A 24,531-nucleotide genomic window follows, 5' to 3' on the forward strand; every position below is an offset into this window, starting at 1 on the left:
GTCACTCGGATTGCAAACAAAAGATCATCTGATTGTAACTGTCAAATTAGTATGTATTTGTTTTTATTTGGTTGTTATTGTTTTTATAATAATAAAAACAATAACAACCAAATCAAAACAAATACATAATATACTAATTTGACAGTTACAATCAGGTGATCTTTTGTTTGCAATCCGAGTGACGTCAGAATATGTGGGAATAGCACACCTATGTTTTTTCCTTCCACCATGGCTTAAGGCATGACATCTTACCAAAAATATCTATTTTTGTCGTGCCAGCTAAACACTAGTCTTCTTCTCCTTCCCTGTACGTTCAAAGCACGTTTTGTTGTTGTTTCGTTTCGCGGTGCCGGTGGTTCATTCTTCTTCTTCGTGATAGAAGATAGAAGTTTGCAAAGCCGGCAGCATTATTTTTAATTACTGTTTGTGTTTCGCTCATTTAGTCTTAACCCATTCGTTTTTTTGGTCAAATAATAATTCACTAGTAACAGCTTTTTGGATACCAAACCTACCACAGAAAACTATTTTGGTAAGATTTTGTCTGTAATTGTGTCCTATTCTTTGGTAGTGAGAGACATAACCTTTAAGACCGAAGTCAGACTTGTCTATCATATTTTGCATATAGCTTACATTATTGGTTTGTTTATAGGTGTTTGGTTGATTTGTTGATTATATTTCATTTCATGAATACTAGGCTACTTAAAATATTTGAAAGAGGCGCTGTACTCAACAAATTAAGTCCAGTAAATTTATTCCCACACAGGCTAACCTTTGCTTGAGACTAAATTAAGAGTTAATTAAACACTGGATCCTAATACAGTACCCTTGAGAGAGAAGAGTCTTTATTGTACAATATTTAAGGTTGGATTTAAACAAATATGTAAGAAATGATGATCTTGCTTTACAATTCAAAATTCTTGAAGCCTTGAACTCACTCATATTATAAAATGGATGCTGAAGAAGCCATTCGAAAAGTCTTCTCTTTAACATCTTAGGAGAGGTTCTCTTTGATTCGTTAGGTCCTCAAAACTTGACTTATTAATTTTCAATATTCTAGCCAGAGCCTACCTTTGTTATGTTGACATAAAATTGTATGCCGTTTAATTTGTCTCAATCTGCTATTTCATTAGGCCTAACTTATGTGTTTTCTTTGGTAGGCCTAGGTTTAAGTTAGCGGGCATTGAAATTTTCTTTTAAAAAGACTTTTATGTGCTAGGCGCACACAGGCGACTTGTCTAGCAGCAGTTAGAAGACCAAAATGTTTAACATTGTTTTAAATTGGAGTGCGCACACCAAGGAAACAGTCGAGGGACAGCCGCGCAACTATTGCAACTGTTGTTCCTGGACCCAAATGTTGAGGGGACCCAATTTTCCAGAGACAGCTCCGCGACTCACAATGTCGTGGGACTGTGGTTCCAGGCTTGGTATCCATTGATATAAGTCTAGATGCTTAGGCCTACACATACAGCTAAGTTTATAGTGTCCCTCAGTCTCAGTCGGCTATTCGTGGGAACTGTCACTTGTGTTTGCTCTCTTAATTAATTGTTGTGTAAAGTTTGTTAAAAAAAGTACTTTTTTAGTATGAGTGTGCATGTTGAGGACATTGAACAATTACCGTAGGTACTCAATTGATGAAGTTGAAAATAGGCCGCCTTTACATTTAAAGGCATTGACAGACTAGGCTTATTCTGTTGTTAATTTTCAGAAGAAGTTGTGTGAGGAGATATCCTTAGAAGTTACAAAAGATTAGAACAATCTAATTCTCTTCTTTTTTTGCACACAAATTTTCAATAACAGAGTATATGCTATTGTTGTATCATTGAAATCCATAACTTACTGTAATGTCCGTCTCAAACAGTTGCCTGTGTGCGCACTCCTGCGCAACTGTTGCTAGACTTAAAGTCCCTTGTGTGCGCCTGGCTTTAGCCTTAGGAGGATCTAGGCTTCTTACCTCTAGAAGTAGGCTAAATTAGAATTTGGCACTTAGTAAGTAAGGCCTGTACTATTTATGTGGAAAAATTTTAATTTTTTTAAACTAAGGCCCACTGCTTGGATAGTGGTTGATCTATTCTTGTTGGTTACACTCTTTTGCTGCACTTTTTGGTAATTATGTTTGAAGTAAATATTACCCTCACAACCCACAATTAGAAAGGTAAATACGTTAATTTAAGAAGGCTAAATGAAATATTTGATTTAAATGTAATTAAGATTAATAAACACCTCTAGGTCGGACACATTTAATCTGGACTGGATTGGATTATGAAAAATGAAGAATGAATTCATTTTGTTCTTCGCATTTTACTTCCCCGAGTGGCTTAGCTTAGGTTTTGACCATGTAACCATTAGGTCCAATTATGATAATAGTGTAGTGGCAGTTTTAATGAAATGAATAAACAACAAATTAACACTAATAAGCTAATCTAACATAACCCAACCAAACTCAAACGGCTTAAAATTTATTTATAAGAACTGATTAGTATTGCCAAACGGCTAAATCATTTTCCAAAATAAACTTATCACACACTTTTTAAAAAAAGTTCTATATTTCGGCATTTAGCCTTCTTCAGGAACAAACAAACAATAACAAATAGAAGTGTTTACACTCTGAATTAGATGGTTTTAGTAAAAATCCAAAATACATATAATTTATAAAGAAGTAAAAAAGAAAATGTTGATAGAAAGAAAGAAAGAAAATATGTTTTATATACTATATCATATTTAGACCGGAAGGTGTTTTAGATTTAAGTATTAATTGATGAGCAGCTCAAGCTGTCTTAATTTTAAGTCTGATGCGTCTTTTGCCAATTTTCTTATTCTTTTTAATGAACATTGTTGAAAATTTTGAGAATGCTCTCTCGCATGAATAGCCACAGGTTTTTGTTTATCAGGATGGTTTACGGTACATCATATCTGTGGCCATTCATACGAACTCTAAGAGCATTTGTGGTTTTGCCAAAATGTAGTCTTTAGGACAATTTTTGCAGGAAATTTGGTCAATTACCTACATTAGTAGAGTCACAAGTGATGTTACTATTTATGTTGTAAGATATTTTGGTTTGGCTGCTTGTGAAAGTTTTTGATGGGATGATTAATTTGCAAGTGGCTCATCGTGGTTTGTTGCATTGATTACAGCCCGAAGGTTTTGCTGATGGTTGGGAAGTGGGAGGTAGTTAAGGGTTTTGAAAGAATGTCTTTTAAGTTTGGAGCTTTTTTTTGTATATTTTTTAGTCTTGGGGGTTTGGAAAACAAATTATGGGTCAGAGGTGAATTTGAAAGAATATTATGTTCCACTCTTAAAACCTTATTAACTTTGTAAAGGCCAGGAAAGTATTGAGTGATTTAAATATTTAAATTACTAATTTTTAATAGACACCTAAAAATCTAATAAAACAGTCAAATAAAAAGAAAATACTAACACAGATAATTTCAAAAAAGATCCTAAATTCATCACCCAATACTTTTATGGACAGCTAGTGATATATAAATTATTATGGTTCTCTTGATCACCTTCTCCGACACAATTTCCCACATTTTTTTATGTCTCTTCACAATAGTGTCAACAAAATCAGTACAGTAGGCCTGTATGTAAATTAAGTTATTTTATTTAATGCTTTTTATTACAGTCTTTAACTTATGCCCACTTAATCTGTGAATCTCAACCAAATCTTTCAGAAACAACCTCAAGTGACCAAAGTTTACGAATCCACAAGCAATAAAATGGTTCAGATACCAGTACCTACCAGTTATTAAACATGATGAAGCTGTTTGTGGGCAGGGCCTGATTACCCATTAGGCTAATTAGGCTGGAGCCTAGAGCGCCAGTCAGCCAAGTGTTTTAGGGGGGCGCCAGACAGCTAAGACTTAAAGTTGGGACCGGGGGCGTAAAACATGTTTTATTCCAAAAAAGGATTCGCGCAGATAGGGAAGGAGGTGGGAAAGGGTGCGTTCGGCAGATTTTCATAATCATTATATCCATATATAAATAACCCTTTCAGACCCGGGAATCTTAGTCATCTCGACCGCTTAAAGTCCTGAGCAAATTTTGAATAAATGTGGGTTTTTAACCTAGATTTCAAATACTAAAATTATTGATTAGGTTTGTTTGAATACAAAACCTTCATAATACCATATTAACCATTTCAGTTTCAGCAATAATTAGTATTAGGCTATATACGTTTAAAAACATAAATAAAACAGTAAAACAGTCATTAACCGTAACAGTTGCCTCTTTCTCCTATCTTACCGTGACATTGCAACAAAACAACCAGTGTTACCATAAGACATGAAGGCAGACTGCTAAACAAAAATTCCCAGCTGATCTCCATAACCTACACAATCGATGCGTACAGGTCTGAGCAACAGAAAGATCCAGAAACTTCAAAAAAACAAATAAACATCTAACCTACACAATCGTGTTGGTTAGGTGGTCTGGACTTAAAAAATTACCTACACAAATGAGTGTGCTGGGTGCCAAAAGTACCCATGAACTTTTGAGAAAACTACAAGTCAGTTTTCTTTTGTTTTTAAATAAACTGAATACTAGTATAATGCCTTTGGCCATTTTTAATTTTGAATTCAGTATTATTATTCGTTCTTTGAAGTTTTGAAAGTGGTAGCGGAGAGGAGGGGAAATGGAAGGGAGGAGGGGGTGCGAAAAACGTCAGCCTACTGGCGACTAGACCCTTAATCAGGCCCTGTTTGTGGGTTTTAGGAGTTAGAACAGTCGTTGGATGTACTAGAGATAATAAGTGTTTACAAAAATACTGTAATAATCAATATTTAAGGGTGTGCCAATAATGAATTTACTATTCGAGTCGAGTCAAGTTTGCAAAGAACTCCTAGACCTTTGAGCTTTTCCGAATCCAGCAATTTCAAAGTGAAGTATACATTATTGATTCAAAATATGAAAATGAAGCTTGGTTCTCAAAACGATTTAGTTGATCTAATTTACATACGGTACCGGTAGGTGTATTATTTTACAAAATTCAATGTCCAAGGCATAATGCCAAATGATAAATAATATTTTTTAACACAGTAGTATTTTTTCACAGTGAATTGGATTTTCCGCCCTCGCTCGTCAAAATTACTCTTTGTTTTAAGCAACCTTGTTTTGAGAGCAGTTTGGCTTAACCAAAGTTTTTTTAGCAGTTTGGGCATTTCCGCTCCCACACTGGACGATAGGAACAACACGCCAAATTTTACAAGATGTTACTGTATCAATAAATCATCCCATCCTGTCTTGTTACAAATTGATTGCTTGGACTTTTATCTTCGACAACACGTTCTGTACTGTTATTTTAAGGTTAGTCATAGTTAAGGCCTGTTTTGCCAAAAGCGGCTGGTACGTCTTAACGCTCAGCGATGATCACTCCGTGTCAATCGCTGCCCACTGCTTAGCATTGTTTCAGGTTAGTCTATTTTGCCAGAAGTGTCTATCACTACAGCCGCCAGCGTATGTAACTGAGCCACTAGCGTCATTAGAAGAAGAACATGTGTTTTGTTGTTGACTGTTCTATTTTTTTTAAGTAGGCCTAGGCCTAGTGTTTTTGACCCAGTTTCTAAGTTTAGTGACATGTTACAATCAAAGTGGGGATTTAAGTGAAGAAGATGATAAATTTATTGAAGCCATTTTAGCATACCCCACTTTTCTAGATAAAGGAAGTGATTTTCTATTAATAATATAATATTGCTCTTCAGGTCTCTTTAAAAACATAGAATGTACTTCTTCCTTGGCTTCGTACATTTCTAAAATCTCTTCATCGTCGAATTTCTCAGCTAAGAAATACTTCACTATTTGCTTCTTACAGCTCATATCATATACAGCACTACTCTCGCCACCTAAGAAAACCACTCGCTGAACAAATAATCGCAAGTACCGGACGCTTCTGGCAAAATAGCCCCGAGCGATAGACGCTTAGTAGAGCGATCATTGCTAAACGTCAGATTTACCAGCCGCTTCTGGCAAAACAGGCCTTTAGGCTGTAGAAATGTCTGTGACTTGTAGGATTATGTGTTGCCTAACCTTACCACAGTCCTTATTTTACTTCTCACACTTATTTATTTCAATAGGCTAACAAAACTCCACTCTAATATATATATAACTCAAGAAGCATACTCAAAAGATTTTAGAACCATCCAACAAAATTGGGCATTTAATGAATTTGAAAGACTTCTCTAAGACAAAACTACTATATCCCCTGCTGAGGAAAGTATTATACTGACAGTGTAATACCGTGTTACATACTGCCATCCAAATCAAATGTGTAAACAATAAATTTTACTCTGTGTCATTCTAAAAAAATTAGTTATAGGCAGTGCTTGATGTGCGGCGGTAGGCTACCTCTCTTTTGGAAAGATAAAAATATTGGCATTAGAAAACATAAAAACAATTACTATTTTTTTTTTGTCCGTGAGCCAAATAAATATGATTTTGATCATGGACATGTTGTGTTCAACAGAAACTAACAGTCGCTGGCCTATTGTATTTAAACTTAATGGATCTCCTCTGGTTTGACCCAGAAAAGTAAGCGGACTCCTGACTGGTTTCTGGACACGGCTCAGCGCTAGCTGTCGACAGTAAAGAGAGATCGAGAGAAAAGGAATGTGACAAAAATATGTTGAAGTTCTGGAACATATTCTGAGAAATACTTGAATTAACCTAGTAATACTGTATTTTGTTTAAAACCTAATGCTTTTTATTACGTTCATAAACAAGTTACAAGTTTGACTTAATTGAAATGTTTCTTTTTTCCTAATACTCAACACAGGTAAACAATTTTTGAGGGGGGGGGGTCATAATTGCCTGTAGGTTACTGTCATTTTTTTAAATCAAGCACTGGATAAAGGCTAGGGTATTTATTGAATTTAGGTCTATTAAACTGAACAAACCTATATTTAATAAAGGAGCTTCTTCATCAAAATCAATTTGGATATATGTACCAGTACTGCTGGTAATCAAACTTACAAATACTTTTGTTTCAGTATTTGAACACTGTGTCTTACAAAACATCAAGATGGCGACTACTATGCCCATAAACCCAAAGCCGTTCCTCAACAGCCTAACAGGGAAATCTGTAATTGTGAAGTTGAAGTGGGGCCAGGAATACCGAGGGTTCTTGGTGTCGGTAGACAGCTATATGAATCTCCAAATGGCCAGCACAGAAGAGTGGGTGGATGGCAAACAGACAGGCGAGCTGGGAGAAATACTGATCCGATGCAACAATGTATTATACATTCGAGGTGCTGAGGAGGACGATGAGGAAGGAGAGATGAGAGAATAAACAGTGTGCATTAGCAAACAGACTGAAGTCTCTGACTTTCCATTCCAATGAAACTTGAGTGTGTGAAAAGTATTTTGTGTACATTTGTTTTGTTTCAACATTCAACCATCATGTTGAAAATTACTTAATATTTAAATAAATGATTTTTTAGTAAGTTTTATAGTAGTTGTCATACAAATAGTTTAAGAAAGGAACAATCAGAGGGTTTATAAGGGGTATTATCTTTTTGAACATAAACTATTCTATTCAGCATCTTCAATTACAGGTTTTGTCACAGTAGTATTGGTACAGGTTTTATGATTGGTGGAGGGGCCAGCAATAGTTCTGCTGTCTCAACAGGTTCAGTACCGGCCGTCACACTCCTCTGTATGTAGAGTCTCCAGACAAGCGGGAGTGAGTGTGTTAACAAGTACCATACCCAACAATAAAAACTATTAAAACCATGTACCCATTGTAAGAGTGCTCTGATTGTTCCTTCCCTGCAAAAACTTAATTCTACACACATTTAGAGTTAACTTAATTCCATCCACGCTAAATATGCATAATTTTAATAAAACCATAACTGTTTGAATGTTTTATTTTGCATATTATTAACTATACTTAAAACCGACTATGCGAATTTCAATTTGTCCTGTTTGTTTTTTACTAAAATATTTCCATTAACTAGTTATATTTATTCCCTTTTAAAATACGGTAACATTATATTTAATAAGTACTGCTAGTAAGGTTACTAAGATTTCCTGCTACAGGAAAGGGAAATAGTATATAATATTTCATCACTAGGGTGTAAAGTAACTCTTTTAGACCTGAGCACAAGTTTCACAAAATAAGCGAAGGTTGAAAAAACATGGAAGAATAGGTAAGTTAACTCTAAACTGTTAACTTTCACTAAACTATTAAAATTTTACAAAAACACTTTTTTACCTTCCCTGTTGCAGCAAACCTAAGTACTTATTAAACTAATGCTTTTTAAATAGGGAATAAATGTGATATTTTAAAGGATATATTTTAGTGTAAATCCAATCAGGCAAATGGAAATTTGCTTAGTCTGTAGGTTTGCTGCAGCGGGGGTATTAATTGTAGTTTAATCGCTGTATGGTTTTTAATCTGTGCAATAAAGGATGGTAACTTTTGTGATCATTGGCGAAGCCACTACAGATAATTATTTGCAAAACCGTAAAACAACTATTAAGAAAAATGAATAATTTCCCCCTAAATTTCATGCCCAGACCTTTAAAATTAGACCTCTCCCAGCTTTCTACGGCCTCCTGTTTGCTCACAATTTCATAGTAAAATTTTGGTCTTAAGGAATTAGATATATAGATGTTATGGTCCTTAAAATGTTGAACAAACTGGTACAGATCCCATTTCCGTAAAAATAGCTTATTCCCTATAGGCTATGGGAAATTCGCTAAAAGTACGTTTCAAAAGTTATTGTAACATATGTTATTTCCCATAAAATAACAAAATATCAGATTTTAGGATAAAAGCCGTTTTGATTAAAATTATTGTGTTATGGTCCTTAATAGTTTAAACAAAAGTAGTGCAACTGTGCAATTGTGATTGCTGTAACAATTACGGTTCAAAAGATATTGCAACTTTTCTGATTTATCCTTATAGAATATCATATTTATTCCCACCGCTTACCCATGATAAAGGTTGTTTCAAGCTTGTGGGAGAAAGTATGTGTCAGTTTGCTGATACAGTTTATTTTAGCTTGTTAAGGTCCAATTCCTATGTGGCGACTGAAGAGCCGCGCGTTTAGAGCCGTACGGCCCGCGACTATCCAAGTAGCACACATCGTTGGCCCAACGTCGGGAAATAGTCGGCACGGTTGGGAAATGCTTGGCAGAAATTTTAACGATTTGCCAACGTTGGCCCAACAGAAACTTGTATTTGTTGGCCCTACAAAGGAAAGAATCGTTGGGTTTAAGTATAAAACATTCTAAAACACATTTTAACAAATTTATTTATTTATTTAAAAGAACATAAATGTGATGGCAGCAGAATATAAGACAATATTGGAGAAATTGGATCTATAATAAATAATGTAGTTGATCTATAATAAATAATGTAGTCAGATGATGTGATACTAGATACAGTGGGGAACACCTGCTTAACATAATAATTGTAATACAGTAATGCAAATTTTTTTATATTTTATTAATATTAAAACAAATTCTTTAACTTTTTGAGCAAATTTGTTATAGTTTAAGGGGAAAGATTAATTAATCACATAACAATCAATTATAACTATATATTATTGTATTATTGAAGTAGAGCGAGTAATACAATACAAACGTTTACAATAACAACATAAGGTCTGGCTAAGATTTGGTATAATCTTATTGCTTGAACTTATCATAGCCAAGACATTATAGTTCCTACTAAATATTTTGATTTTGAAATATGTCGATCTGTCAGTTTCAGAAGTAACAACTTCTTGCATGCATTCATTTGATCTAACATTTGGCAAGTTTACCACCGTAACAATACTATGTGCTTCGTATATTTTTTCACTTCTAAAGTAAGTTGCATAACAGAACTGGCAAATATCTATATTACTTATTTAATACGCAAGCAGGTTTTTTGTGGCAATTACTCCTCCGAAACTACTGAACCGATTGACATGTTTTTGGTGTCATTGGAAAGAGCGTAACGTAAAGGTGTGCAGGAAACTTTTTTTAACTCTTAAACTCTTTTTAGGTAAATAATTAGAGAGTGAGGCCCTGGGGCCCTTTAAAGTTCTGTATTTTTCCATAAGATTAACATGGGAAACAAACATTATTATAAAACTCCAGCTGTTGTCAGAAATTAAAAGTGAGAAGAACATGTTAATTGTAAACAAACAATGTTTAAATTTAATGTGGCTGTTAGTGGGAAACATTTTTTTAAAACACTAAAAACGAGATCAGCTTTTGAAAAATGGTAAGATATTGAGTAGTTTAAGTTGACAATTTTAAACTCGTCGATAATATTACCGTCAATTTTTTTCAAGCAACTCCTCTGTAATACTTAGCAATTGCTCGATTTCGAGCAACACGTACACTAGTTATTATTAATCTCACCAAGTGAATGGGTATCTTCTGTTAGACCCTGACCAGGCCTTTCTTTTTCTACTCTCCTCATAGCATAAAGATATCTTATTATTAATTGTCTCCTCCTCACTCTCCTCCTCCCCTTTTTCAATATTTCTTCTTTGAACTTGAGGCATTTTTTTTTCTAAAAAAACTGATTAATTGTATAACAACTTGGTTTAAACCTACTGAATATTACAAACATTAATATTTACTCCCAAAAAGCTAATGAGTTTCTTTTTTATAAACAGCTGTTTTTTTGTTTTTAAATTTGTTCCATGTATTTCTTATGGGGCAAACCCGACCTTTGAGAGGGTCTCACGCCCTTAATTATTTTGTTATAGTAAAAATGTTAGTGAAGTAGTATACAACACAAAGTGAAAATTAGATAAAATCTTTTGAACAAACAATTTGCATTATTCAATTCTCTCTACCTAGTCCTAGTAGGCTACCTTTGCTATATAGATATCATTGTAGTAGCATTCACTATTTAACATAGTCAATGGTAGTAGTAGAGTAGTATAGTAAGTTAAATTCACGTCAAGTCAACAAAATAACACTAAAGCCCCCCACACACTACCAGACCAGACCTACAGACCAGACCGTCTGGTCTGGCGTCTGGCACTTGTCTTATCGTGTGTGGGGCTGTCTGCAGACCGATTTTCTCGGACCAGACTGTCTGCGTGTCTGATGGTTGAACCCTCAGACCACAGACGGTCTGAGGTTCCCCCACCACATTTTTGTCTGGTCTGTGAGTGTGTAGCGCTGTCTGTCAGACGGCCGACCATCGTGACAATCTTCATCCATTTGTTGGAGTTCTCACCACGGTCTCTCAATTACGAATGTTAGACCGTCTGGTCTGGGAGTGTGTAGAGCCGTCCAAGACGGTCTGGTTGCAGCCAGACGGTCTGGTCTGGTAGTGTGTGGGGGGCTTAACACACAGCGGACCAAGCAAAGGCATTCAAAATTAAACATCATAATGAAAAAATTACAGTATATTATATCGTCTAGGTCTTAACTCATAACTCATTTATTAAACCAAAATAACAAATACAAAATTTGCATTGGTCATGTCACTTAATAGAACTAAAATTAAAATAAACAATAGACAATGTTGCTTCAATACAACAATACCAATTACTTCTTACAACAACAAAAAACTAACTATCTAAACCCATCAGTGACACAATCTCGAACACTGTAGTAACCCTTGGCCAAGAGTATTTTTTTTAGCTGTTCAAGTCCGACTCCAGCTGAAGAGAGGGAGGGAGGAGATTAAAAAGTTTAATGCCATTGTCATTGTAATGAAAGTGTCTCTTGAAAAATGTAGTTGAATGAGATGGCAATTTAAGATGCTATTACCGTGCTACCTACGGTAATAGCATAGATAATTACCATAGCTTAAGGGAGTATGTTTAATCTATGGTAATAGCTACTTGCCTACACAGGGAAATTCGCTAAAATTGACTAAAATCAATCTCAAGGAATGCTGAATTTGTGTGAGAAAGTAGCTTAAGCTTTGTAATCTATGGTTAAGGATGAGATCTTTGAAGCCTTTGCCTTTTTTTAATATAAAAACTTTGAGCGGGAAACTACATGCATTTTGGAAGTCTTTGCTTGGTCCGCTATGTGTTGAGTTGAGGTTGAGTTGTTGATTTGTTATTTGTTTTGTTGACTTTACGTGAAGGTAAGGTAAGGTAACACTACTACTACTACTAATAGGCTAGAGTAATGCAGAAAAATTAAAAGTGAAATGAAAACAAAAATAGTTTTATAAAGTTTTTCGTGTATAAATCATTAGTTTTGTGTCGCCTAAAGTACTTTTAAAATGAGCGTCAGCGAGAAACAAATTGGAGAGTACATACAGTGTGAAAAAATAGGAGAAGGGACTTATGGGGTTGTTTACAAAGCCAAGGATAAACAAGGAAGACAGTTTGCTGTAAAGAAAATACGAATAGATAGGTACGTATGTTAATGATTACTTGCCAACCTTAATTTTCAGTCAACTTTATTACTGGCCCAGAGGTCAAGATAACAAAGCTAACCTTGTTATCAATGGCAACAGTTTGTTGTAAGCAAGGCTTCATTTTCTTATAACCTACCTGGGCAGAGTGGTACCTACTTAATTTTTGTAGTCTTAGGTTGATTTTAACACGGCATGACAAAGTAAAATCAAATTTTATAGTCGAGTTAGACCGTAGGCCTAAGCTTTTGGAATTGTAGCTACTTGGCTCATCAAAGAGAGACATTCATTGTCAAAACAGTGGCGGATCTAGAACAGCCACAAGGGGGAAGCGAACCAGGGGGTCTGGGGGGTTCGGGTGTACCCCCCAAAAAATTTGTGTAAACTAAGTATCCAAAATGGCAGTTTTATACCATTTCTTTGTCCAAAGTTAGTGTGACAAATTATTTTACGCAATTCGTATACACTAGGCCTACTGTATTACATGTAGTAAAAAATATATGTATATGTATGCCCGAGGGGGGGGGGCAGTCTGGATCCGCCACTGTGTCAAAATGGCAAGAAACCCAACCACTTTAGCTATGAATGGCAATGTTTCTCAATATAGGCCTATGGTGGTTTTTACTAAAACCATTCTTTAAATACTTAAGTTAGCCTAAGTTAATATCACGCATTAAGTTAACTGTAAAACTTCTGATAGCCCAAGTTTTATATCAATCATAGTTTACATATTGGTTTCCTAGACTTAACTTAGTTAGGTCTAGGCCTACTGTAGTGGCCTACTTAAGGGGAGTCGCTACTGAAAAACTACCAATTTTGTAAAAAACTTGATTTTTTTTTTTATTTTTTTATCTTGTTCTATGGATTGTAAGGTTTCAGAAAAACATAACATTTGGTATAATATATATTTTTTTCACTGTGAAAAAAATATTTGAAGTGAAGCGCGCACACCTCTTTTGGGGCATCAACTAGGCCTAGTATAAACCAACGTATAAACTTCAACCGCTGTTTTCCGCGACTTTAAAATTTTTTTTTTTTTATATATAAGTTCTTATAACTTTTTAACTATTGCAGCTATATGAATGAAATTTTTACCACACATTGTTTATACTATAAATCAACTTTCTGTGCATGGATATTGTAATTGGGTAAATAAAAGTACATGAAAAAAAATTTATAAAAATTTATAACCTATAAATTTTTTAAAAACTTATTTTTGAAGCCATAACTTATAAACTAATTGAGAAAATAACATGAGTATGCACAGAAAGTATGTGCTTTCCTTGCTCTTTAAAATAAGATATCGAACAATAAAATTGGTTCAGTAGTTAAATAGTTATAAGAGATTTAAAAAACCCCATTTTTTCCCGCCAAAAAAACTTAAAAAACTCAAAAAAGTATGTAAAAATTTTTTTTTTTTTTTACTTTAACGGCAGTAAATCTTTTTCTAAGACTAAATGAACTTAAAAAAGTATATATGATAATTTTTAAAAGGATTTTATTAAAAATCACTAGTTTCAGTAGCGACTCCCCTTAAGTCTAACCGATAAGCTAGGATCAGAAAGTTAAGTTTTTAACTAGATCAAAACCAGTTAACAGCTTGTTGCGTGAGTAAAAGACTACCGTAGCATGTGCATGTTAACAGAAGTAGGCCTACCTAGTTTTACAAACTTTTCATAAACTTAATTGTGAGCGCTTTTTCCTTGCTAATAAAACAACAAACACAGTTAGGCTAAGCATATTAGGAATATAAGTGGCAGTTAGCGGAAAGTTTAGGTACAGTCCTGATCACCATTGTTCTTAATGTTTTTTGGGTCGCTGAACACGAATATGAGGTTTGCTGACAGATATTATGCCCGGAACATTGTTTTTTTGATGAAAAAAGTCAAAATTCAGGTATTTATTTAGGTTTTTGGGCTAAATCTTGAAATGGGTTTTCTGAAAATACCCGGGTTTGTAAAATTAAAGAGCATAAAATTTACTACAAGTTTCATACATAACACTTGTTTCTACGACAAACCGTTACGTCACTAGAGCACACTAAAAATAGGTAAAAATACCAAAAATGTAAATAAACGCTAAAACGTGCCGTTTTACATTTAGTCAGAGAAATATAGGATATGACCTTAAAAAAATTGCAAGAAAACGTTTTATGGTTTTCTTTTGTAGTGTTGGGTCTGCAGAGTGACATACTAAAAGTCGCCAAAAATCGGTCCACAGGAAACCACCTAAAATCACGATAAAAAATGGCGGATTTTCCCAACATTGGTCAAGTTTGAAAAAAAGATACCACATGCATTCTTTGTTTAAAATTCTTTGAGATATTGAATTGGGACGGCCACCGATGTTTATTGGGTGGTTAGTACTTCATTTCAATAGCAAACTCATTTTTGGCCGCCATCTTGGATCCGCCATATTGGATATAAATAAAAATATGTAAAAGTAATGATAACGTTGTGACACATCATTACAAACGAGATTTTCACGCTGATGTCAATGCCGAAATCCGTTTTTAAATATCTTTTTACGTTTTGAAGATATATTCAAACAAAAACTCTTCCCCATACATTTCTTATGGACGTTTCGTACTTCCGTTGATTTTTTAAGATAATTTTTCTTACATCTGCAGTTCTCATCAACGCTTGCAGTTCAGTCTAGCCTTTAAATATTCTGTGATGTAAGGGCTTTCATTTGACCTATTGATCATTCAAATTGAACGAGTTAGAGACGAGCTACAATCCTCAAAACAATATTAAATTTAACTTTTTTTATTAAAAGATTTATATCTTGAGTTGATTTTGAATTACCTAGTAAATGTTTGGCTTTAATTTTATTAATCGCTATATAAATCACTATATAATCTTACAAATCTAAAATGAGTCGTGGACTTTCATTTAACATTAAATTATTTTTATTTATAAATTTGTCTTTAGTTTAAGACATATATACCCAATTATAAATAACAATCAATAAGTAATCTTTAGCTAAAATAAAACTCAATACTTTGACGAATTATTTAAGATCATAAAGACTTTTGGAAGTTATTTATAATTGGGGATATATGTATTTAACTAAAGACAAATTTTAAAGTTGTCAGATTTTATTAAATGATTAATCAAATTAAAGCCAATCATTAAATGAGTAATTTGAGACCACAAATAACTTAGTGACGTATTAACAATCCGAGATATAAATCTTTGAATAAAAAAAGATTTATATAAAGTTAAATACCCGAATTTAGACTTTTTTCATAAAAAAAACAATGTTTCGGGCATAATATCTGTCAGCAAACCTCATATTCGTGTTCAGCGACCCAAAAAATATAAAGAAATGGTGTGATTAGGACTGTACCTAAACTTTCCGTTAATTTTCATAAGATGCCTAGCCTAAGTGTTAAGTTAGTTGGGTGAGCTAGGTTACAGCAACAATTTACTAATCAAATTGAGTCTGACAGTCGTTCTGCCTTCTGTCCACGTATCCACACTAGCCTCTTTTGTTACTGTGTAACTTAGGCTAAGTATAGCTTTTTGTAAGGTATTTCACTTGCCCAACGTACTGTAACTTACAATACAAAACAGCTTAAACTTAGTTAAGTTTAGGCCTACATTAAGTCTTTAACTTGCATTGTGTAGTGAAAGAACTTGAAACATTTCATACATCAGTTCAAATGACAATTTCAAGAGTGATTTTTTCCTGCCTCACACAGCTATTTGGGGGAACATTTAACATGCTTAGTACAGCCGACGGCTCTTGTCCTCCCAACAACTTCTTGCAAAATGTTGACGTCACAGCCGCCGCACCTAAGTAGTCGGAGTGGGGAGAGACGTTGCTTGAACTTGCCAACCAAACCTCCCACCAAGTGGAGTAGGGAGACGGATTCCCTCAACTTTGGTAGCCTTGTTGCCCACAATTTTTATGTTATTCATTCCCACTAAATCAGCAATAGGAAGTTACATAGCCTATTTCAAATTATATTTGTACATTGGTGGGCCTACTATGACATAGACGTACATTTTAGGCGTTGAAAGAGTAAACTAACTTAGGCTATTAAAATCATAACCGTACAACCTACTTAGGCCTATACATAAAAAAACTTTTAAAGGTCCTCCAAGGCATTAAACTAATTTGAATTAATTAGCCTAAAGCTGATTCCTACTAATTAAAATTATTTTTTTTTCTTTTTTACCTATGGGTAGCCTGAAAGGAATAGGATAACCCACAGAAACACAAAAAATAGCCTAGTATGATCTAGGGGTCCTCCCGCAAAAAATCAAGGTACAAAATGGTTGATTTTTTACTTAGGCCTACATTTATGTTGCCTTTATACCACTTTTTCTTAAAAAGCTTTTAGAATTTGTACTTTTACGTTTTGACTAGGCTACATATTCTGAGAAAAATGTGGTTCACTTGGGGTATCTTTGGGGGGGGGGGGGGGGCTGAAGCCTTCCCTAGCCCATATTTTTTTTGTGTCTTAAGTTTGTGCCAGTGGCTATTTTATAATGAAGTCAATTCTAATGCTCTCAAGGGAAAGAGGTCCAAACCCATCAAAGTTTTGTGGATGTGCCAGGAATTTAACCCGTCTCTCTCGCACCAAAGTCTGAGACACTGACCATAGACTAGCAATACACTCACTTTCATGATGGGAAAGTGTTGACGTGATATTATCGAATTAAAACACATTAGCTGACAACTAACTACACGATAAAAAAAGGTCAGGTGAGTACAGTAGACTACCTCTTATCCGGACACCTTTTAACCGGACATCTGTTTAACCGGACCACACACGGCAGAAATTACATCTTTTTAAACGGACAATTTTTATCAGCTCATTGGTTTAATCGGACTAGATCGGTAGGAAGTGGGCGGTACTGAAACGAGTGTTCTCTTGGGAAAGATTTGAGACCAGTGATCACTTGTCTAAATACAATGCTCTCCTACATTTAAGTCAAATACTGTATACAGTATGCGTTTAAACAGTCTGTTTTAACAAGCTTTTGCGGACGTTGGTTTAACCGGAAAAACCATTATCCAGACTGGCCTTGCTCCAGTAAGAGGGAGTCTACTGTTGTACTCTTGTTAACCTTAACAACAAGCTTTTTTCATACCTGTAAATAAATGCTGTTTCACCCAGTGATGGAGAGGGAATACCTTCAACAGCTATAAGAGAGGTTTCATTGTTGAAAGAGCTGCGCCACTCCAACATTGTAGAACTGCACGACGTCATCGCTCAAGAAAAGAAGCTGTTCCTTGTATTTGAATTCCTCTTCATGGATCTCAAGAGATACTTAGAACAAGTTATGTTTGATTTAAGTCCTGCACTAATCAAAGTAAGTCCCTAAATTACAAGCTTCCACAAAGCTTCTAGATTAATATCATTGTCTTATGTTGATCAATCATAGATAACGAAGGCAACTCCTGTTATTAACAAGAAATTTAGATTATCAAGAGTGTAACAACAAATTACCATTCATTTGTAGTAGGTACTACAACAACTTCATCGATGTTTATTAATTTCCTAAGAAACACTGTTTTAAACTTGTTCAACCAAAATACTAGTTTTTGATACAATTACTATACCTACCTAATTGTGATGTTGTGGATTACTTTCTGAATATGTGCATTACTGTGAGACTCTTCTATTTTTCTTTACTGTTCTCTTGTGTGTTTCTTTTGGCATTACTCTACTCTACCATTCTCTTTCATCGTTTATGTTTAGAGTTACATGTATCAACTTTTAAGTGGGCTTCATTTTTGTCACACCCGTCGAGTTGCTCATAGAGATCTTAAGCCGCAAAACCTACTGCTGGACTTAAAAGGTAAGCTAAGATTTGTTTTAAAATGCACCTACTATTAGAGTACAGTACAGTTAGGACTAAAAAAATGTTGACCATATTCAAACAATTTAAAAAACAAATTAACTGAACAACAACTTTTCTAAGTTCTGTTAAGCTACTAAGTGCAGTTGGCAAACTGAGCTGAATTAGTTTAATTAGTGAATTAGTTTAAAATCTAATTCAGAAGCATATAAACTTAGAGTCACCAACCTATTAATTTTTCCGTCCCAAACATGTCTCCAATTTTCACAGGCAAAATCAAGCTGGCAGACTTTGGCCTGGCACGTGCAGTTGCTCTCCCCATCAGAACGTACACTCATGAAGTGATCACTTTGTGGTACCGAGCCCCCGAGATACTACTCGGCGCTAAACTCTACACCACGACAGTCGACATTTGGAGTCTTGGGTGCATTTTTGCTGAGATGGTAAGACTGAATTTTCTATATTTTTGTAGTTAAAAATATTTTACTCATGATGTTTATGACTGAATCAAAATTAACAGCCTTGTTCAAATTACAAAGCGCAGACTATACAACATTGATCTATGCTCTAAAGCTCCTGCAGACTCGTAGCCTTATCTTTTATTCTTCTCAATATAAACATTACTGGAACGATTTATACAGGAATGGTTTCAAGATATTAATAAAAAGTTGTTTACATATGTACTACTTTCCCCACTATCTTTTTAATTGGTTTGGAAACCTTCCCAGGAAGGGTAGCAAAACTTAAAGAGAGAGATATTGAGGAAAAAAAGAGTTAGAAGACTAGATAAGATAAGAAACAGCAACAGTGGTGTAACAGAAGGGCCCGCAATGCGGGGGGGCCCGGAAGCCGAGGGGGCCCACGAACGGGTGAGCGGGAAACGGCGAGCAGAGAGGCCTGCGAGACGAGTGGAGCCGAAAAATTGGAGTTCATTCTTAATGAAATTAATTATTAATCATTTGATAATTGTATTAAACAAGTAATAACATTAATGTTATTAATATGTTGTCATTGTTTAATTTTGTTAGGGCTATTCAGTGATAATGACCTAAGGTAACAAATTTAACATTTATGATTAAACACTCACTTTTCGAAGGACTTTAAAAGCAGAAATGTTAACAAAGAAATTTGTGAACTTTTATTAATTAAATACTATTCTGTTGCTTGCAGCTTCCCAGATGGTAGGACTATGTACGTACAGCATACATTTTGTTTTTAACATTGCCTGTAACTGCTGCATCAGCTGAAAGGTCGTTTTCGAGGTTAAAGTTGATTAAACAGTAAACACTATATCTGAAGTGCCATGTCTCAAGAAATGCTTAGGGGCGGTTCACGAGCTCGGGACTATCGTAGTCCGAGCCCAGAATCCGGAAATAACCGGTATTTGGGCCGTGACTTAAAAAATCGGGTTCACGAGCTCGAGACTATATAAGCCGCGGACCAAACTGATAGGCGGCACACAATTAGTGCAGGGATAAAACCCGGTTTTAAAAGTTGGGTTCACGAGTCCAATTACAGATAGTCCCGGTGGGTTCACGAGTCAAGTCCGAGCCTAAATGAGATGGTTCGGGCCCAAAAGAACAATGGTGTTTGGTCTCCAACTCAGACCTGGTAGGAGGCAGGTTTAAGGTGACATGATGCCGGTTTTATCTAATTAGCTCCTTTATTTTTATTATTTGTTAAAAAGTAATGTTTTAATATGGTTCCTCTTTAAATTCCGAACAATTTCGTTACCCACAACACCATATTAAAAAAATATGAAAAATGGTAAAAAGGCTCATAAAACATGAAAAAAATCATCAAACAACTTAAAACGACAGATAAATTATGCACGTAACAAAGTAGTATCTTAACAAAGATATTTTACTGATAAGCCCCATGTTATTACAATTTTAACGACAAAATTATGCGTAGAATATAAATATAACTAATCAGCCACAGTTAAACCATAGTTATCTAACATAATTATCAGAAATAGTTTTTTGCCGTGGGAAACATCAAGGAAACCGTCAGTCGTTTAGTACGGTTCTCGGTGGTATCACCGTCTTGTGTTGTACTCACTGGTCGCCGTGTGTATTGAATATGACTATGAAATATCTATACTGTATTATGTTAACAATTATGTACCATCACTCCACTACCTCGCATAGGACCAGCTCGTTATCATGACTAAAACCCTTTTATGACTTGATGAATTTAAAGATAGATTCAAATGTTCCGAAGATGCCGTCAACTCCAAGGCACGGATTTTCCGACAGCAATATCCATTACAGTATTCTAAATTGGAAAAAATGTTAGTTGCACTAATATTTTTGGCTGATGGCACTTTTCATTGAGAAACTGGTGATTTATTGGATGTTAGTAAAGCTTGGATGGTAGCTATTTGTTTGGTAATGAAAGCAGAGCAAATCAAATTTCCAGTTCAAAACTATGCCCAAAGAAAAAAAAACAATGTTTTCCTAAATATAAACGCATTGTAATGAAACTGATTTTAAAAATCGCAACAACAAAAAATGTAAATTAAAAACTATAGCTGTTAACATAAATAATATTACGAGCTAACTGCAGAATATTTTTTTCAACATTTTACAGTTAGATTATTAAAGAGTGTAAGAATAACGGAAAGAATATTCTTAGGTTACAGACACGATTAAATCCAGCACACACATACGATTTGTATATCTAATAATCATTACCTCTAAATACATTTTAGTTTCAATAATTGTACCATTTAAATAAGTTTAGTTAAAATTATCCCATCCAAATTCACCATCCTAAATTATCGGGCATTTATGCAAAATAGGCATTCATCCGGTTATAAATACCCGGTTATTTTATGTCATGCATCTTAATTAAATAGTTCGTTTGGCTCTTCTACCTGACCGATTTTCATGATTGAGGTCTCAAATTGAAGGTATGCACGCACATATTTGCCATCAAATTTCGGCATATATTTACTTAATGTATTACTCGACCAAAAAACATAATTTGAATAATTTTTTTATTCTTACTTCAATTTAAGATGTATTTCACCAGTTATAATTATATAATCCTATATATTTTGGTCTAAGAACCTTCAGTGAAATACAGGCTTTCATCAAAGTTATTAGTTATTCAAATCGGACGAGTTTTAAGCAAACGCAAGGTGAACAACCAAAATACAGTAGACTCCCTCTTATCCGGACCCCTTTTAACCGGACATCGGTTTAACCAGACTACACTCGGTGAAAATGACATCTCTTTAACCGGAAAATTTTTATCAGCACATTGGTATAACCGGACTAGATCGGCAGGAAGTGGGTGGTGCTGAAACGACTGTTCTCGTGGGAAAGATTTGAGACCAGTGATAAACGGTCTAAATACAATGCTCTCCTAAATTTAAGTTGAATATCACAGTAAACGGTCCGTTTTAACGAGTTTTTAGTGATGTCGGTTTAACCAGAAAAACCGTTATCCGGACTGGCCTTGGTCCTGAGGAGTCCGGATAAGAGGGATTCTACTGTAAACATTATTTTTAAAAAGGTTTTTCTATGATTTAAAATCAATCCCTCCAGTATTGTTTGATGTTTTTTATATGTTTAAACTCAAAATAATCGGTAATTATAGGCTTTAATTTGAGCTATTGATCGTTTGAATCAGTTAAGCTCAAGATACTGGATTACTTAATCAAATATTATAAATTTTATTATTTATCGGATATTATTTTTATTCTAACGCTGCGGAGCAGCATGGTTCCTCTAGTAATATTAATTGTGTTTGGTTAAATACAATATTTTGCTACTCTACTGACTTTGTGTGTTAGCCTATTTCTTATTTTACCTCACAAGTCATTAATGCTAAACTTAGAGGAGTGGCTTTATTTAGAGACGAATATGGAGAATGCTTATCAGCTTCTAGGACCCTAGAGCTACTAAATCAATGATGATTATGAAATCCTCCAATAGTAGAGTAGAATTGGGGAAGGTTATTTACATGGAATGAAAAACTAAACTGTGTAAATGATGTAAGTATGTACAGAAATTGTAAATAAAATAATGTTGCAGGCATCAAGGAAGGCACTATTCCCTGGGGACTCCGAGATTGATCAGCTGTTCAGGATATTCCGCACTCTTGGCACGCCAGATGAGCAGATATGGCCGGGAGTGACCAAGCTGCCGGACTACAAGCCGGTGTTCCCGCGTTGGGAGCGTCAGGACTTCTCAGACATTGCACCTGGCTTGGAGCCCGAGGCCCACGATCTGTTTGAGGTAATGGTGACACATGATTTCTTTATGAAATGATCATCTTCCTCTAAAAGGAAAGAAGTTAAGGAAACAACAATATCTGGTATCTGCCGGCAGTTGGTGGAAGTGTTCAGGACCATTGTACTTCATTATCAGTTTTGTTAATTTTTTTTTATCAGAGAAATATTTGTTGAAGACAAAACACAGTTTGATCTAGTTTATTAACTCAAAGTCTGCTGTAAATCCTGATGTATTCTAAATTTAATTAAGCATAACTGTAGGGAAAGTCTGTGATCTATTTTGTGTTTTTTCCTTCCTCACACTGTACATCACGGTGTGCTATTGCAGTCATGCTCCTGATCGTAGAAATCTTGAATTAGTTTATTTGCCGTAGACGTGGCTTCATCACAGCTGACTGTATATGTCTAGTTTCCAGGACCTCCTTGATTATATTTTTTTCAACATAAGAAGTGAGCTCTTTGTTTAGACTGTGGAATCAGACTGGAAACTATAACCGAGAATATGGAAGACTCTAGTGACAAGACAAACTGAATATCAGTTCTATAGGGACAGACCAATGACTCATTTAGTATTGCATCGGTTTACCAAGTATTGACCATAGACAAATATAATAAATATAGACTGACAGCAGTGCTGCGGTTAGCATATTTTCTGGCGTCCACCGCTAAGAGTGTGGAGATGAGGAATGACACGGCTGCAGTGTCTGCTGGTAGCATACAGCAAGGAGCCGACGACGCCTGCACATTGCAGAACCTTCCTTTAACAGTCTATATTTATTCTTTATCTATAGTCAGACTAAGTGCCAACTGTACACTCTTCACTTTTAAATGTTCTACATTAGATCTATTTTAATCTTTTTCAGAAAATGGTCATCTATGATCCACTAAAAAGGATTTCTGCCATGGAAGCTCTCCAGATGCCATACTTTAACGAGGTGGAATTAGTAAAACCTAGTCTGGACTTTAAACCAAACACAAAAAAGATTACTATTGACTCAAGTTAAGGTAAGTTAGATAATCGTTAGATAATGCGTCAGTTAAGTCTAATGTTTTGTTTTAAAATAATCACTGTCGTACATGATGAAGATAAGCCATTTATAAATAAAGGCGTCGTACATAGTGTTCCCTGTACTGAGCTGCGTTCCCTGCATCAAACACGCAATCTTGGCTTAAAAGTTTGAGTTCAGTTACATAGTGATCGATGCTCTCTCCTTGCTGTTGTCTTCTTGTCATTAGCAAATATCGTGAAAATATTTCATTTTTCTTTTTCAAATAAATTTAATTTAATGTTTTAATAGCACCTTCATATGTCTTTGCATCTTTTATGTACCGGTATCTAAAAACTTTGAAAGATAGTGAAAGTGTTGAACCAGAAAATTTTGAGGTTGTCCTGAATCTCCAACTGCAAATAAGAATGGACACACTGGTTACACACATTACAAGATTGTCTAGCGATAACAGAACTAACTGATACGAAAGATAAACTGAAAGTGTTGAATAATGTTGAAAACTTATTCCCAATCCATTAGTTATCCTCTTTTTCTTCTTGATTATTGCCTGTTTTTATTTGTAACGAATATATATATATATATGTAAGAATATATAAAGAATATATATTGTAATATATTATTAACTAAGAATTTGAGACAGTTATAATGTGCTGTGTTTACCAAATTTTGCTGTTTGCAATTCAATTATTTAATGAATATTTATCTTTTCAGATGCTGGAAATATACCAAAGAAGATTAGATTAGTTTAATTTGTAATTGCACTCAGTTGTGTAACCAATACTTAGGTATTTTGGGATTTTAAGACTGGGACAATTACTAGGGACCATACTACAAAAAAATATATATAATTTACTTGTTAGGTTAAAATGTTTTTTAGTCAAACTTTTATTTCCAGTGAAGACAATTAACACACATTTAGTTTCTCAGTGGTTCAATGTTAATAAGAATGTGATTTTATCTTTATGTAGTAATTAGTTTTGTTTTCTGACATGACCAGTGCCATTCAGGGTACATTGTACCATAGTTGTGTTAGTTAAGTTTAATGTGGAGATGTTTTGATGTGTATTGTGTAAACAAATTTGTTAACTCTTGAGGAGTCTCTAATACATATTTTTTATAGTAATGCTTTTGCTTATTTTTCA

At 34.7% G+C, this 24,531-nt stretch overlaps 2 protein-coding genes across 3 annotated transcripts; both read left to right on the top strand.

Moving 5' to 3' along the window:
* The first annotated feature begins 386 nt into the window (after positions 1-386).
* LOC129002778 (small nuclear ribonucleoprotein F-like) lies at positions 387-7,890 on the top strand. 2 transcript variants are annotated; one of them, XM_054430827.1, is made up of 2 exons: positions 387-529; positions 6,982-7,890. In XM_054430827.1, exon 2 carries the CDS (start codon positions 7,014-7,016, stop codon positions 7,278-7,280), a length of 267 nt encoding a protein of 88 aa, XP_054286802.1. In that variant the 5' UTR covers positions 387-529; positions 6,982-7,013; the 3' UTR covers positions 7,281-7,890. The 2 variants fall into 2 exon arrangements, with proteins under 2 accessions (XP_054286802.1, XP_054286803.1); XM_054430828.1 differs by lacking the exon at positions 387-529 and adding an exon at positions 5,174-5,302.
* A 4,158-nt stretch (positions 7,891-12,048) lies between these two features.
* On the top strand, positions 12,049-24,512 carry LOC129002816 (cyclin-dependent kinase 2-like). The gene is made up of 7 exons (XM_054430892.1): positions 12,049-12,319; positions 17,452-17,647; positions 18,037-18,136; positions 18,407-18,579; positions 22,180-22,383; positions 23,243-23,384; positions 24,101-24,512. The coding sequence occupies exons 1-6, from the start codon at positions 12,186-12,188 to the stop codon at positions 23,381-23,383; spliced, it is 948 nt and encodes a 315-aa protein (XP_054286867.1). The 5' UTR covers positions 12,049-12,185; the 3' UTR covers position 23,384; positions 24,101-24,512.
* Positions 24,513-24,531: the final 19 nt, after the last annotated feature.

This window comes from Macrosteles quadrilineatus, unplaced genomic scaffold (genome assembly GCF_028750875.1).
Source record: "Macrosteles quadrilineatus isolate MER2022 unplaced genomic scaffold, UCM_ALF_1.0 Scaffold_9__3_contigs__length_116548681, whole genome shotgun sequence".
NCBI lineage: Eukaryota > Metazoa > Arthropoda > Insecta > Hemiptera > Cicadellidae > Macrosteles > Macrosteles quadrilineatus.

Bases quoted from the DNA above. Each gene is read 5' to 3' on its own strand.
- LOC129002816 (XM_054430892.1), top strand. From the start codon at position 12,186: ATGAGCGTCAGCGAGAAACAAATTGGAGAGTACATACAGTGTGAAAAA. The intron at 12,320-17,451 runs GTACGTATGTTA...TGTTTCACCCAG, and splicing joins AAGAAAATACGAATAGATAG to TGATGGAGAGGGAATACCTT. The intron at 22,384-23,242 runs GTAATGGTGACA...AATCTTTTTCAG, and splicing joins AGGCCCACGATCTGTTTGAG to AAAATGGTCATCTATGATCC.
- LOC129002778 (XM_054430827.1), top strand. From the start codon at position 7,014: ATGGCGACTACTATGCCCATAAACCCAAAGCCGTTCCTCAACAGCCTA.